Raw genomic sequence first — 11,957 nt, 5'->3', positions numbered from 1 at the left:
CATTTAAAAGGCTACTATGCTGTATTTTATTTAAAGGCTACTATGCTGCTTCCATGAGTTTTTCATCATATTTAAAGGCTACTGCTATGCAATGCAATGAGTTTTCATCATATTTAAAGGCTACTATGCTATACAATGCAATGAGTTTTCATCATATTTAAAGTACTATGCTATGCAATGCAATGAGGTTTTTCATCATATTTAAAGGCTACTATGCTATGCAATGCAATGAGTTTTCATCATGTTTAAAGAGGCTACTATGCTATGCAATGCAATGAGTTTTCATCATATCTTCAACGTTTGGCTTTGTTGCGTGTATCTGTCCCTTAATATTCATTTCTATACAAAGCAAGGCGGCGGATTCCTAAGGAGCGCAAGCACCCACACCGTAAGTTTATCTAAATTAGCTATGTACAATTTTTTTTTTTTTACCGTGACTGGAGGAGCTGTAAACAGTGTTGTAAGGCTGCATGTACAAATCCGCTTGGAGCTCGAGCTCCAAGCTGCAAGTTGCCGTTCACTGGTAACTTGCAGCTAACTTCGTGGCCACACTGTTGCTAAGTGCGTTATGAGTTTGGCACAATACATTCTCACTCAGGATAGGGATCAATAATACTTTCCACTATCCCACAGATTTAGTATACAAGTATCAACCTTCCGCGCCTCCCCTCAAATTATTTAAAACCCCAGGGGGAAATGCCTCACAGTTGGGAACCTCTTCACTAAACCATGCTTTACTAAAACCTAGCATACAGCGTCGCATTTGCACTCTATTATTTGAACTCATTGGCGGAATTGAACTAACTTCACTTTGTGGTGTCAGTCAACGAAAAGACAGTTATATGCAGTTACTTTCACTATTGACTGACAATGGGTTACCATCGAAAACATGGGCTGGAAAAAGCAACACTTGCCCTAATATTGCTCAAATGACCGAATAAAACAACATTTATCCTGCAGAGGAGTTGCTTGCTATCTGGAAGTGACGGTGTGTCTTCAGCTGTGCTCCGCACGTGTCTCTCGCCTCTCCCCTAATCACTTTTAACCGTCATTACTAATTTGCAAATGATGGTGAATAACTCATGAATGATAGAAGGATGGTGCGTGCACCTGCTAATATGACTGTTGACAATGCGCTCTTAAAATAGCATATAAACAACTCGCCATAGACTTCTGACCAGGTGTACAATACCGATTTTTAGGCAATGCGCCAGGCTTCCTTTAACTTCCGGGAACTATTTGAGGCTTCCATGTGAGCCGCCATTATTGAAAAAAAAATGGAACATTATCGTCAATGGGTTATTAAGCAACTCTACCTTTTATGGCTCTGGTTCCATTCTATCCCAATAAAATTCCATTCTATCCCATTAGTTCCATTCTATCCCACTGAAATCCATTCAATTCCATTCCATCCATTCCATTCCACTAATCCTCCCCTCCATCTTCCATTCCTTCATCCTTCATCTTATTTTCACTGTTTATTCCATTCCATATATTCTGTTTCCCTATTCTTCAGTCATCTCCTTTCTTCTGTCTGTGTTAGTCATCTCTGTTCTCTCTCTCTCCCTCTCTCTCTTTCCCTCCTTCTCTCTTCCTCCCTCCCTCTCTATCCCTCTATCTCTCTCCATCCCTCTTTCTCCCCTCCCTCCCTCTCTCCCTCCCTCTCTATATCCATCTCTCTTCCTCCATCTATCCCTCCCTCTATCTCTCTCCATCCCTCTTTCTCCCCTCCCTCTCTCCTCCCTCCCTCTCTCTCTCCTCCCTCTCTCTCTCTCCCTCCCTCTCTCTCTCCCTCCCTCTCCCTCCTCTCTCTCCCTCCTCCTCTCTCCCTCCCTCTCTCCCTTCATCCCTCTCTCCCTCCCTCTATCTCTCTCCATCCCTCTTTCTCCCCTCCCTCTCTCTCCCTCCCTCTCTCCCTCCCTCTCTATATCCATCTCTCTTTTCCTCCATCTATCCCTCCCTCCATCTCTCCCTTCATCCCTCTCTCCCTCTCCATCCCTCTTTCTCCCCTCCCCCATCTCTCTTTTCCTCCCTCCATCTCTCTCTCCCTCCATCTCTCTCTTATCCCCTCTGCTGTTCCTCCCTCCTAGCCCTCCCTTTCATTCCCCTGTGTGTGTGTGTGTGTGTGTGTGTGTTCCTCCTCTTCTCTATTTACCTCTTGCTCTCCATCTCTCTCTCCCTCTCTCTCTTTTCTCTCTCTCTCCCTCTCTCACTCCCCCTCTCTCTCTCTCTCCCTCTCTCTCTTTTCTCTCTCTCTCCCTCTCTCACTCCCCCCCTCTCTCTCTCTTTCCCTCTGTCTCTTTTCTCTCTCTCCCTCCCTCCCTCTTTCTCTTCTATCTCCCTCCTTCTCTCTCTCTCCCTCCCTCCCTCTCTCTCTCCCTCCCTCCCTCTCTCTCTCTCTCTCCCTCTCCTCTGTCTCTTGCTGAATAGGAACTTTGAAGGTGGCCCACAGAGAGTGTGTGTCTGTGTGTCTGTGTGTGTGTGTGTGTGTGTGTATGTCTGTGTGTGTGTGTGTGTGTGTGTGTGTGTGTGTGTATGTCTGTGTGTGTGTGTGTGTGTGTGTGTGTGTGTGTGTGTGCATGTATGTGCGTGTGTGAGAGAGAGATCCCTTGTGAATGAGAGAAACATGCCAAAAACTGTCTCAGCTGATTCATATTTCATAAAGAGGGATTGGAGATATGGAACATAGCTTCATACCTCAGAGGAGACATCTGCTGGGCGGCGTGGCACACACGCGCACACACACCTTTTACACACACACACACACACACACACACACACACACACACACACACACATGTATGTACACACACACACGCACATACACATGTGAACAAGAATACACATTTAGACCTGAGCTCTGTTGTTGGGTTTGTAGAAACTTCTGATTCATTTTAAAGGTGCATAAACATAAACAATGCAAACCACAGTCAATGAACACAGTAGGATAGTAGCCGACATACACACACACTCAGACACACACACTCACACACGAGTAGCCGACTCACACACACACACTCACACATACACACACACACACACACACTCACACACGCAGGGCTCCACACACACACACGAAATGGCCGACTCATTCCACACACACACAAAGCGAGGTAGTGGAGCTCGTTCACACACACACACACACACACACGAGCCCGTTTTCTGGGCTGGACGGTATGGATGTTTTTCTTACCGCGGGTCGGGTAAGCAAGAAATTACCGCCCGGTTTCCATGTATCCCCCAAAAAATGTAAAAAAAAAAATGGATTATGGATTATGAATTTTGTGCCGCCATCAGCCATCACAACCAATTAAACTTCAGGGCAGCTGCAGCAACTTCAAAGACCACTGACCAAATGCTTCAGACATGAAAGAAATAAGCAGCTTCATCAACAAGGCTATCATGATCTAACTGTTACAGTCATGACGCTTATGCTAATGTTACAACGTAGCTACCGCGACAAGTTTTAATGGCCAAGGCCAGGTTGTAATAAAGGGGTAGGTCCGAGGCTAGCCTCAATTTTACATGTCGCTGTTAAGTTAAATTCTTAACAAACTAGATGTTAGAGCCAAATTATTGAAAGTAATTTTGAGGAATATTTTGAATGAATAATGAATATTTAGATATGCCAGATTAATATTTAGTATTGTTTTAGATTAGTTATAATTTATGCTTATTTAGAACTGTGTGATTAATGCTGCATTTTGATTGGTTAACCGAATTCTAAGGAATATGTGTGATGTAGTAGGAGAGACGTGCTGATGAGTTGGCGTCATTTTTAGCAATGAAGGCACATAGCTTTTTTGACCGCACTTCTGTGTGTCCTTGTGTCCCGTGCCTTAAAAGATGAATATAGTCTAACCAAGGATATTTATGTTTTTATTTTACCTTTTTGTTTTGCACCAAGATACTTTTGTGTTACCAAGATTACAAGAATGAAAGAAAACAAAAAGAAACTCAACTGAAAGTAAAATTAATAACGGTGAAGCATTGGATATGGAGACGAGTCAGAAATCCTTAGGCTACCCACACCAAGTGCTTTCATTTAATTAACCCCATGAGCGACATTTTGCCACTACAATAAGTCAAAAAAGCTGTCTAAGCTTGATGGGGAGACAAATAAGAAGATATCTAGCTACAGAAACGTTTGCAAACCGAGTTTAAAGGAGCTAACTTGGATGACTAAACAGAATTGGAGCTAACAAAGGAAGGCCATGAATTGAAGTGTATTGAGCTAACTGAGGCTGCATTTGCTAGCTGTGAAATGCTAAATGAAGGTGTTTTGTGCAGTTACTTTCTACCTACCGTTTGAAGGTGGAGAAGTTCGTTTTGAACAAGCTTTGCAGTCACTTTGTGCTAAGCCAAAACCCGAAGACAGTTGGGCTCAACTGAAACAAGGCTGTTTAGTGGATTAACTGAGTGAAAACCTAAGTGGATAATGGCGGACGAAAGCCAAGGCGTTCCAGGTGGCGTCGTCATGACGGCCGACAGAAGACGCGGATTGTAAAGGAATGGAAGAAAATTACACCGATTGACAAAAGAGGAAGAGGAGAGGAAGAGGGAGGAGGGAGGGAAGAGGGGAGGAAGAGGGAGGGAGGGAGAGGGAGAGAGGGAGGGAGAGGAGGGAGAGGAGAGGGGGAGAGGAGGGAGAGGTGGGGGGAAAGAGGTAGAATTAGCACAAATGACAGCAAAATCAAGCGAAATAGAAGCTCTTGCAAGATGAAAATGCACCAGCTCTTGAAGATGTTAAAAAAGAATGAAAGTTTACAACAAGTTGTATGAAGAGTTTACTGAATGCAATCAGGCAGTGGCACACGCACACACACACACACACACACACACACACTAGAATGCAATCAGGCAGTGTTGCTGTATCTTATGAATGAAGAGGAAAAGGAGATGACCAACAGATGTGGTTTCAGCCAAAGTCACAACAGTGCTTACAGTTTATGAGTAAAACAAAGAATTGGATTGAAGCACAAGTTGCTGATCAAGAGATAACACCAATGGACAGTGTTTCTAGAATTTCAAGGAGATCAAGAGTGTCAATTCCAGCAAGTCAATTACGAGTTAAATAAGAAGCCAACAGAGCAGCTTTCATGGCACAAGCATAAAAGTCTATGAAGAATCTGAAGGGCGGCTGTCTCAAGTGAGTGGGGCCAACGCAATACCAACGCAGCTTATTGATTTGGATACTGAAGATGGAAACCACATTTCTTAACTACCCTGCAATTGCCTAGTGTTACGCTGCCGTCACCCAGAGCTATGCTGCAACCGCCTATGCAACCCAGAGGGTACTTCACACCAAGACACTGCTACCAGTGAGATGTATCGCATGATGCAAAAACAGACAGACATCACAGAGATGCTTGCTAAGAATCAACAGCTGTTCCGCTTACCTCAAAGAGACGTGTCAGTGTTCCAGGGAGACCCGCTGGAGTACAGGTCGTTTATGAGAGCCTTCCTTCATGCCATTGACTCCAGAGCAGACAGCGATGCTGACAAGCTATATTTCTTGGATCAGTACACCAGAGGTGAACCTCGCGACCTAGTGAGGAGCTGTCAGCATATGCCTGAAAAACGCGGCTATGCTAAGGCTTTGAAGCTGCTTCAAGAAAAGTACGGAAAAGAGCTGAAGGTGGCTACAGCGCTAATTGAGAAGGTGTCCAAGTGGCCTCAGATCAAGGCTGAGGACAGTAAAGCATTGAGTTCATTCTCTGTTTTCCTGGTGAGCTGTCGTAATGCCATGGAAGATCTGGATTATATGGAAGAGATGGATAATCCCACTACCATGGAGGGCCATCATTTCAAAGTTACCGTTCAAAGTACGAGAAAGATGGAGAGTTCTTGCATATGACATCCAGGAGAAGAATAACAAAAGAGCAAGATTCACAGAGCTGGTAAGCTTCGTGGAACGTCAAGCAAAGATTGTGTCTGACCCACTCTTTGGCGATATTGACGCCACAGCCACAGAAAAAGTCACAAAGAAACCCCAGGAAACAAACTAAAGAAAGAAGGAAAGCAAGGAAGTAGTTTTGCTACTAAAGTTGACCAAGTAAAGTGGAAGTGAGTCAAGCAACACAAATGCCAAGTCAGATGTGTCACTAAGCAGTGCCTTTACAAAGCCCTGCCTGTTTTGTGAAAAGAATCACACATTGCAAGAGTGTCGCAAGATTAAAGAAAAGGTTCATAGTGACATAGAGTAGACCTCTTGAAGAAGAATGGACTTTGTTTCAGTTGCCTAGTGAGGGTCATCTGAGCAAGGAATGTAAGAAGAAGATGACATGCGATGTTTGTGCTCTGAAGCATCCAAGCCTGCTGCATTTCTCTAAGGAGATGACATGCGATGTTTGTGCTCTGAAGCATCCAAGCCTGCTGCATTTCTCTAAGGAGATGACATGCGATGTGATGCGTCCAGGCTGCTGCATTTCTCTAAGGAGATCACATGCGATGTGATGCGTCCAGGCCTGCTGCATTTCTCTAAGGAGATCACATGCGATGTGATGCGTCCAGGCCTGCTGCATTTCTCTAAGGAGATCACATGCGATGTGATGCGTCCAGGCTGCTGCATTTCTCTAAGGAGATCACATGCGATGTGAAGCATCCAAGCCTGCTGCATTTCTCTAAGGAGATCACATGCGATGTGATGCGTCCAGGCTGCTGCATTTCTCTAAGGAGATCACATGCGATGTGATGCGTCCAGGCTGCTGCATTTCTCTAAGGAGATCACATGCGATGTGATGCGTCCAGGCTGCTGCATTTCTCTAAGGAGATCACATGCGATGTGATGCGTCCAGGCCTGCTGCATTTCTCTAAGGAGATCACATGCGATGTGATCGTCAGGCCTGCTGCATTTCTCTAAGGAGATCACATGCGATGTGATGCGTCCAGGCCTGCTGCATTTCTCTAAGGAGATCACATGCGATGTGATGCGTCCACGCCTGCTGCATTTCTCTAAGGAGATGACATGCGATGTGATGCGTCCAGGCCTGCTGCATTTCTCTAAGGAGATGACATGCGATGTGATGCGTCCAGGCTGCTGCATTTCTCTAAGATCACATGCGATGTGATGCGTCCAGGCTGCTGCATTTCTCTAAGGAGATCACATGCGATGTGATGCGTCCAGGCTGCTGCATTTCTCTAAGGAGATCACATGCGATGTGATGCGTCCAGGCTGCTGCATTTCTCTAAGGAGATCACATGCGATGTGATGCGTCCAGGCTGCTGCATTTCTCTAAGGAGATCACAAAGGAGAAACCGGTTGGAACTGAGGTCAACAAAGTCAGTGCTGCCAGTGCACCACCAGAGACGTCAAAAGAGCAGGAGACTAGTGCCTGTACTGGGGCTGGAGACAGGGGGGTGCTGCCAGTGCACCACCAGAGACGTCAAAAGAGCAGGAGACTAGTGCATGTACTGGGGCTGGAGACAGGGGGGTGCTGCCAGTGCACCACCAGAGACGTCAAAAGAGCAGGAGACTAGTGCCTGTACTGGGGCTGGAGACAGGGGGGTGCTGCCAGTGCACCACCAGAGACGTCAAAAGAGCAGGAGACTAGTGCATGTACTGGGGCTGGAGACAGGGGGGTGCTGCCAGTGCACCACCAGAGACGTCAAAAGAGCAGGAGACTAGTGCATGTACTGGGGCTGGAGACAGGTGTGTGCTGCCAGTGCACCACCAGAGACGTCAAAAGAGCAGGAGACTAGTGCATGTACTGGGGCTGGAGACAGGGGGGTGCTGCCAGTGCACCACCAGAGACGTCAAAGAGCAGGAGACTAGTGCCTGTACTGGGGCTGGAGACAGGGGGTGCTGCCAGTGCACCACCAGAGACGCCAAAAGAGCAGGAGACTAGTGCATGTACTGGGGCTGGAGACAGGGGGGTGCTGCCAGTGCACCACCAGAGGCGTCAAAAGAGCAGGAGACTAGTGCATGTACTGGGGCTGGAGACAGGTGTGTGCTGCCAGTGCACCACCAGAGACGTCAAAAGAGCAGGAGACTAGTGCATGTACTGGGGCTGGAGACAGGGGGGTGCTGCCAGTGCACCACCAGAGACGTCAAAAGAGCAGGAGACTAGTGCATGTACTGGGGCTGGAGACAGGGGGGTGCTGCCAGTGCACCACCAGAGACGTCAAAAGAGCAGGAGACTAGTGCATGTACTGGGGCTGGAGACAGGTGTGTGCTGCCAGTGCACCACCAGAGACGTCAAAAGAGCAGGAGACTAGTGCCTGTACTGGGGCTGGAGACAGGGGGGTGCTGCCAGTGCACCACCAGAGACGTCAAAAGAGCAGGAGACTAGTGCATGTACTGGGGCTGGAGACAGGGGGGTGCTGCCAGTGCACCACCAGAGACGTCAAAAGAGCAGGAGACTAGTGCCTGCACTGGGGCTGGAGACAGGGGGGTGCTGCCAGTGCACCACCAGAGACGTCAAAAGAGCAGGAGACTAGTGCCTGCACTGGGGCTGGAGACAGGGGGGTGCTGCCAGTGCACCACCAGAGACGTCAAAAGAGCAGGAGACTAGTGCCTGTACTGGGGCTGGAGACAGGTGTGCTTGCCATCGTTCCTGTGCGAGTGAAAGCCAGCAAGAGTGACAAGACTGTCGAGGTCTACGCATTCATGGACCCTGGCAGCTCTGCGTCATTTTGTACAGAAGCTTTGGCAAGGCAGCTGAATGTGCAAGGCAGACGCACTGATCTCATGTTGAGTACCATCAACTCCAAGGGCAAGGTGGAAAGCTACGTTCTCACAGACTTGGAGATCAGCAGCCTTGAAGACAACAACTTCATCGCATTGTCAAAGGTGTACACACAGAAGAGCATTCCTGTGTCTCAAGAGAACATTCCACTTCAGAGAGAGATTGACAAGTGGCCATACCTCAGTGAGGTCAGGCTGCCTCAGATTAATGCTGGAGTGGAGCTTCTCATCGGAACCAAAGAGTACACCATCTTGGAGCCATGGAAAGTGATCCCAAGTAAGGACAACGGACCATATGCTGTGAAAACTGCACTTGGATAGATCGGGCCGCTTAGAGAAACAGACACCGCAGCTGACGATCATGCACAGTCACATGCCTCTGTGAGCAGAATAGCCATTGACAGTGTGGAGCATCTGCTTATACAACAGTATAACCATGATTTTCCTGAACGCCACTGTGATGAAAGATCTGAAATGTCTCAAGAGGACCACAAATTCATGGAGTCTGTGTCCAGTTCTGCCCGCCTTATGGATGGACATTACTACATCAGTCTGCCAACAATAACGGTGAAGCATTGGATATGGAGACGAGTCAGAAATCCTTAGGCTGCCCACACAAAGTGCTTTAATTTAAAGAACCCCAAGAACGACATTTTGCCACTACACTAGAACATATTTTGTAATTCTTTCATGAACTAAACATGTATGACTCCTTTCTGGCCACATTTCACAGCTTTCACGTTTAACAGCTTTATGTAAATCGAGTTTGAACGGAGAAAATAGAAAAGTGTTACGATTGTGCCAGTTCTCCCCTACTCTCGCATAGTAAACAAATGGAATGTTGAAACATCGCGCTCCACGACACAAACGCGAAAGGTCGGATTTGCTTCATTTTTTTAATGATACGTTTTAAAGTTTTGTTGTGAAAACGGAGGGTTAGTCTACTTAACGTAACTGTGGTTCTCTGAGTATCAATGTCATAAGATGGTTCATCACATTACACATCATGACATTACATAGGCCTACAGTACGTGTACACATGTGCAGGCCAATTATAGTGGGATTCAACTTCATGTAGCCTAGGCTAGCCACCTGCAGACGTCTTAAGCTGACTGCATAACTCTGAGATTCTGCTACGTTTTCAAACCGGAATTGTGCATATGTCATGGTTGAAAACGTCGAAGTCGAATCCCCCAAATGTTTCACAGAATTTTTTTTATTTTTTTTTTTGCGGTGATGACGGTGACGAGCTCAGATCCGTGGTAGGGGTCACATGACCGCGGTATTGCGGTAATGCGGGTACCTTCCCAGCCCTAGCCGACTTACACACACACACTCTCACACACACGAGTAGCCGACTCACACACACACACACACACACTCACACACACACACACTCACACACACATTCACACACACTCTTTTGTTTGCGTAGCATTCGTTAATCGACTTGTGAAGCCTTCCATCACAGTGGCCACGACAGGAAGACAGCTAAGGTAGGGGTTTTCACACACACACACATTCGGATATCCTAAAAACACACCCTTCATAAAATACATATACAAATAGTTTGTTTTTGACATGAGTTTTGCTTTCGCTGTACGACAATTATTATTGCACATGAGGTTCTTGCACATGAGGTTCTTGCTCAGAACTCCAGCAATTAATGTAATTATACTCTGAACGTTTCTGGAAATTGACCTTAGGTTGTTTTTGCTCTGGAACGTTCCTTTAAGCTCAGTATCGAAATATTGAATCATAACTCCTGTATCATCGTATTATCTCACCATTCATGCCAATACGCCGCCCTAGTTGGCATTGTTTTTAGTATAAAGACATTTACTTAGAACTTCCTTGTGAAATCATTTGATTTAATTTAATTTATTAAGAGTTTGACTAATTTGCTGCCAGTGTGTTTACCTTGATGCGATATCTTAAAATAAGTCAAAGTCTTATTGAACTAAGTTAAAATGATCTTACAAAAGTGTTAGGTAACACCAGGCGAAAACAATAGCAACTACATTTTTTCATCTTAGAAGCTCAGCTCTGTTCCAGAATCAGTACAACTCTGTTCCAAAATCAACACAGCTCTGTTCTAGAATCAGCACAGCTCTGTGCACTCCTCTGTTCTAGAATCAACACTGCTCTGTTCTAGAATCAGCACAGCTCTGTTCCAGAATCAACACTCTGTTCCAGAATCAGCACAGCTGTGTTCCAGAATCAACACTCTGTTCCACAATCAGCACAGCTCTGTTCTAGAATCAGCACAGCTCTATTCCAGAATCAGCACAGCTGTGTTCCAGAATCAGCACAGCTCTGTTCTAGAATCAGTACAACTCTGTTCCAGAATCAACACAGCTCTCAGCACAGCTCTGTTTCTGAGTCAGCTGTACCTCACATGTAGTAGTACAGAGAGAGTAATGCCACTGCTACAAGAAGACATAACAGCCAATGCTCCTCACATGTGTGTGCACGTTTGTGTGCGTGTGTGTGAATCTGAGTGTGTATGTGTGTGTGTATCTGTGTATGCTCACTGTGTTCTTGTGATATCAGGATGTTCCAGAAACTCTCACTCTCTCAAACACCCCCTCATCTGAGTCACAACTGCAGAACTGACCTCCACACACACATACACACACACACACACACACCTCTGCTAAACTTAGCTCTTAGCAACAGCCAGATTCACTCTGCCTCAGTTAGCATCCAGCCACTATAACTCAGACAGCATCTAGCCACTATAACTCAGCAACTAGCCACTCTCACTCAGTTAGCATCTAGCCACTCTCACTCAGTTAGCATCTAGCCACTCTCACTCAGCATCTAGCCACTCTCTCTCAGTTAGCATCTATCCACTATAACTCAGCATCTAGCCACTCTCACTTAGCATCTAGCAACTCTCTCTCAGTTAGCATCTAGCCATTCTCTCTCAGTTAGCATCTAGCCACTCTCACTCAGCATCTAGCCACTCTGACTCAGTTAGCATCTAGCCACTCTCTCTCAGCATCTAGCCACTCTCTCTCAGTTAGCATCTAGCCACTCTCACTCAGTCAGCATCTAGCCACTCTCTTTCAGTCAGCATCTAGCCACTCTCACTTAGTTAGCATCTAGCCACTCTCACTCAGTTAGCATCTCTCAGTCAGCATCTAGCCACTCTCTCTCAGTTAGCATCTAGCCAATCTATCTCAGTTAGCATCTAGCCAATCTCTCTCAGTCAGCATCTAGCCACTCTCACTCAGTTAGCATCTAGCCACTCTCACTCATCATCTAG

At 46.2% G+C, this 11,957-nt stretch overlaps 2 protein-coding genes across 2 annotated transcripts in view; both read right to left on the bottom strand.

The window, feature by feature from the left end:
* The window catches only part of LOC125297662 (NACHT, LRR and PYD domains-containing protein 3-like), a 14,132-nt gene extending 10,899 nt beyond the window's left edge, over positions 1 to 3,233 (bottom strand). Inside the window, exon 1 of the mRNA XM_048248101.1 lies at positions 3,220 to 3,233. Coding sequence (XP_048104058.1) covers positions 3,220 to 3,233 — 14 coding nt within the window. The remainder of the gene's footprint in view (positions 1 to 3,219) is intronic.
* A 7,610-nt stretch (positions 3,234 to 10,843) lies between these two features.
* The window catches only part of LOC125297661 (glutamate receptor ionotropic, NMDA 2A-like), a 6,594-nt gene continuing 5,480 nt past the window's right edge, over positions 10,844 to 11,957 (bottom strand). The window contains exon 4 of the mRNA XM_048248099.1: positions 10,844 to 10,873. Within this exon, the coding sequence (XP_048104056.1) occupies positions 10,844 to 10,873 (30 nt within the window). The remainder of the gene's footprint in view (positions 10,874 to 11,957) is intronic.

The sequence above is a fragment of the Alosa alosa genome, chromosome 7 (genome assembly GCF_017589495.1).
Source record: "Alosa alosa isolate M-15738 ecotype Scorff River chromosome 7, AALO_Geno_1.1, whole genome shotgun sequence".
NCBI classification, from domain to species: domain Eukaryota; kingdom Metazoa; phylum Chordata; class Actinopteri; order Clupeiformes; family Clupeidae; genus Alosa; species Alosa alosa.
The sequence above is the reverse complement of the archived record's forward strand: the minus strand, read 5'-3'. Positions and strand labels throughout refer to the sequence as shown.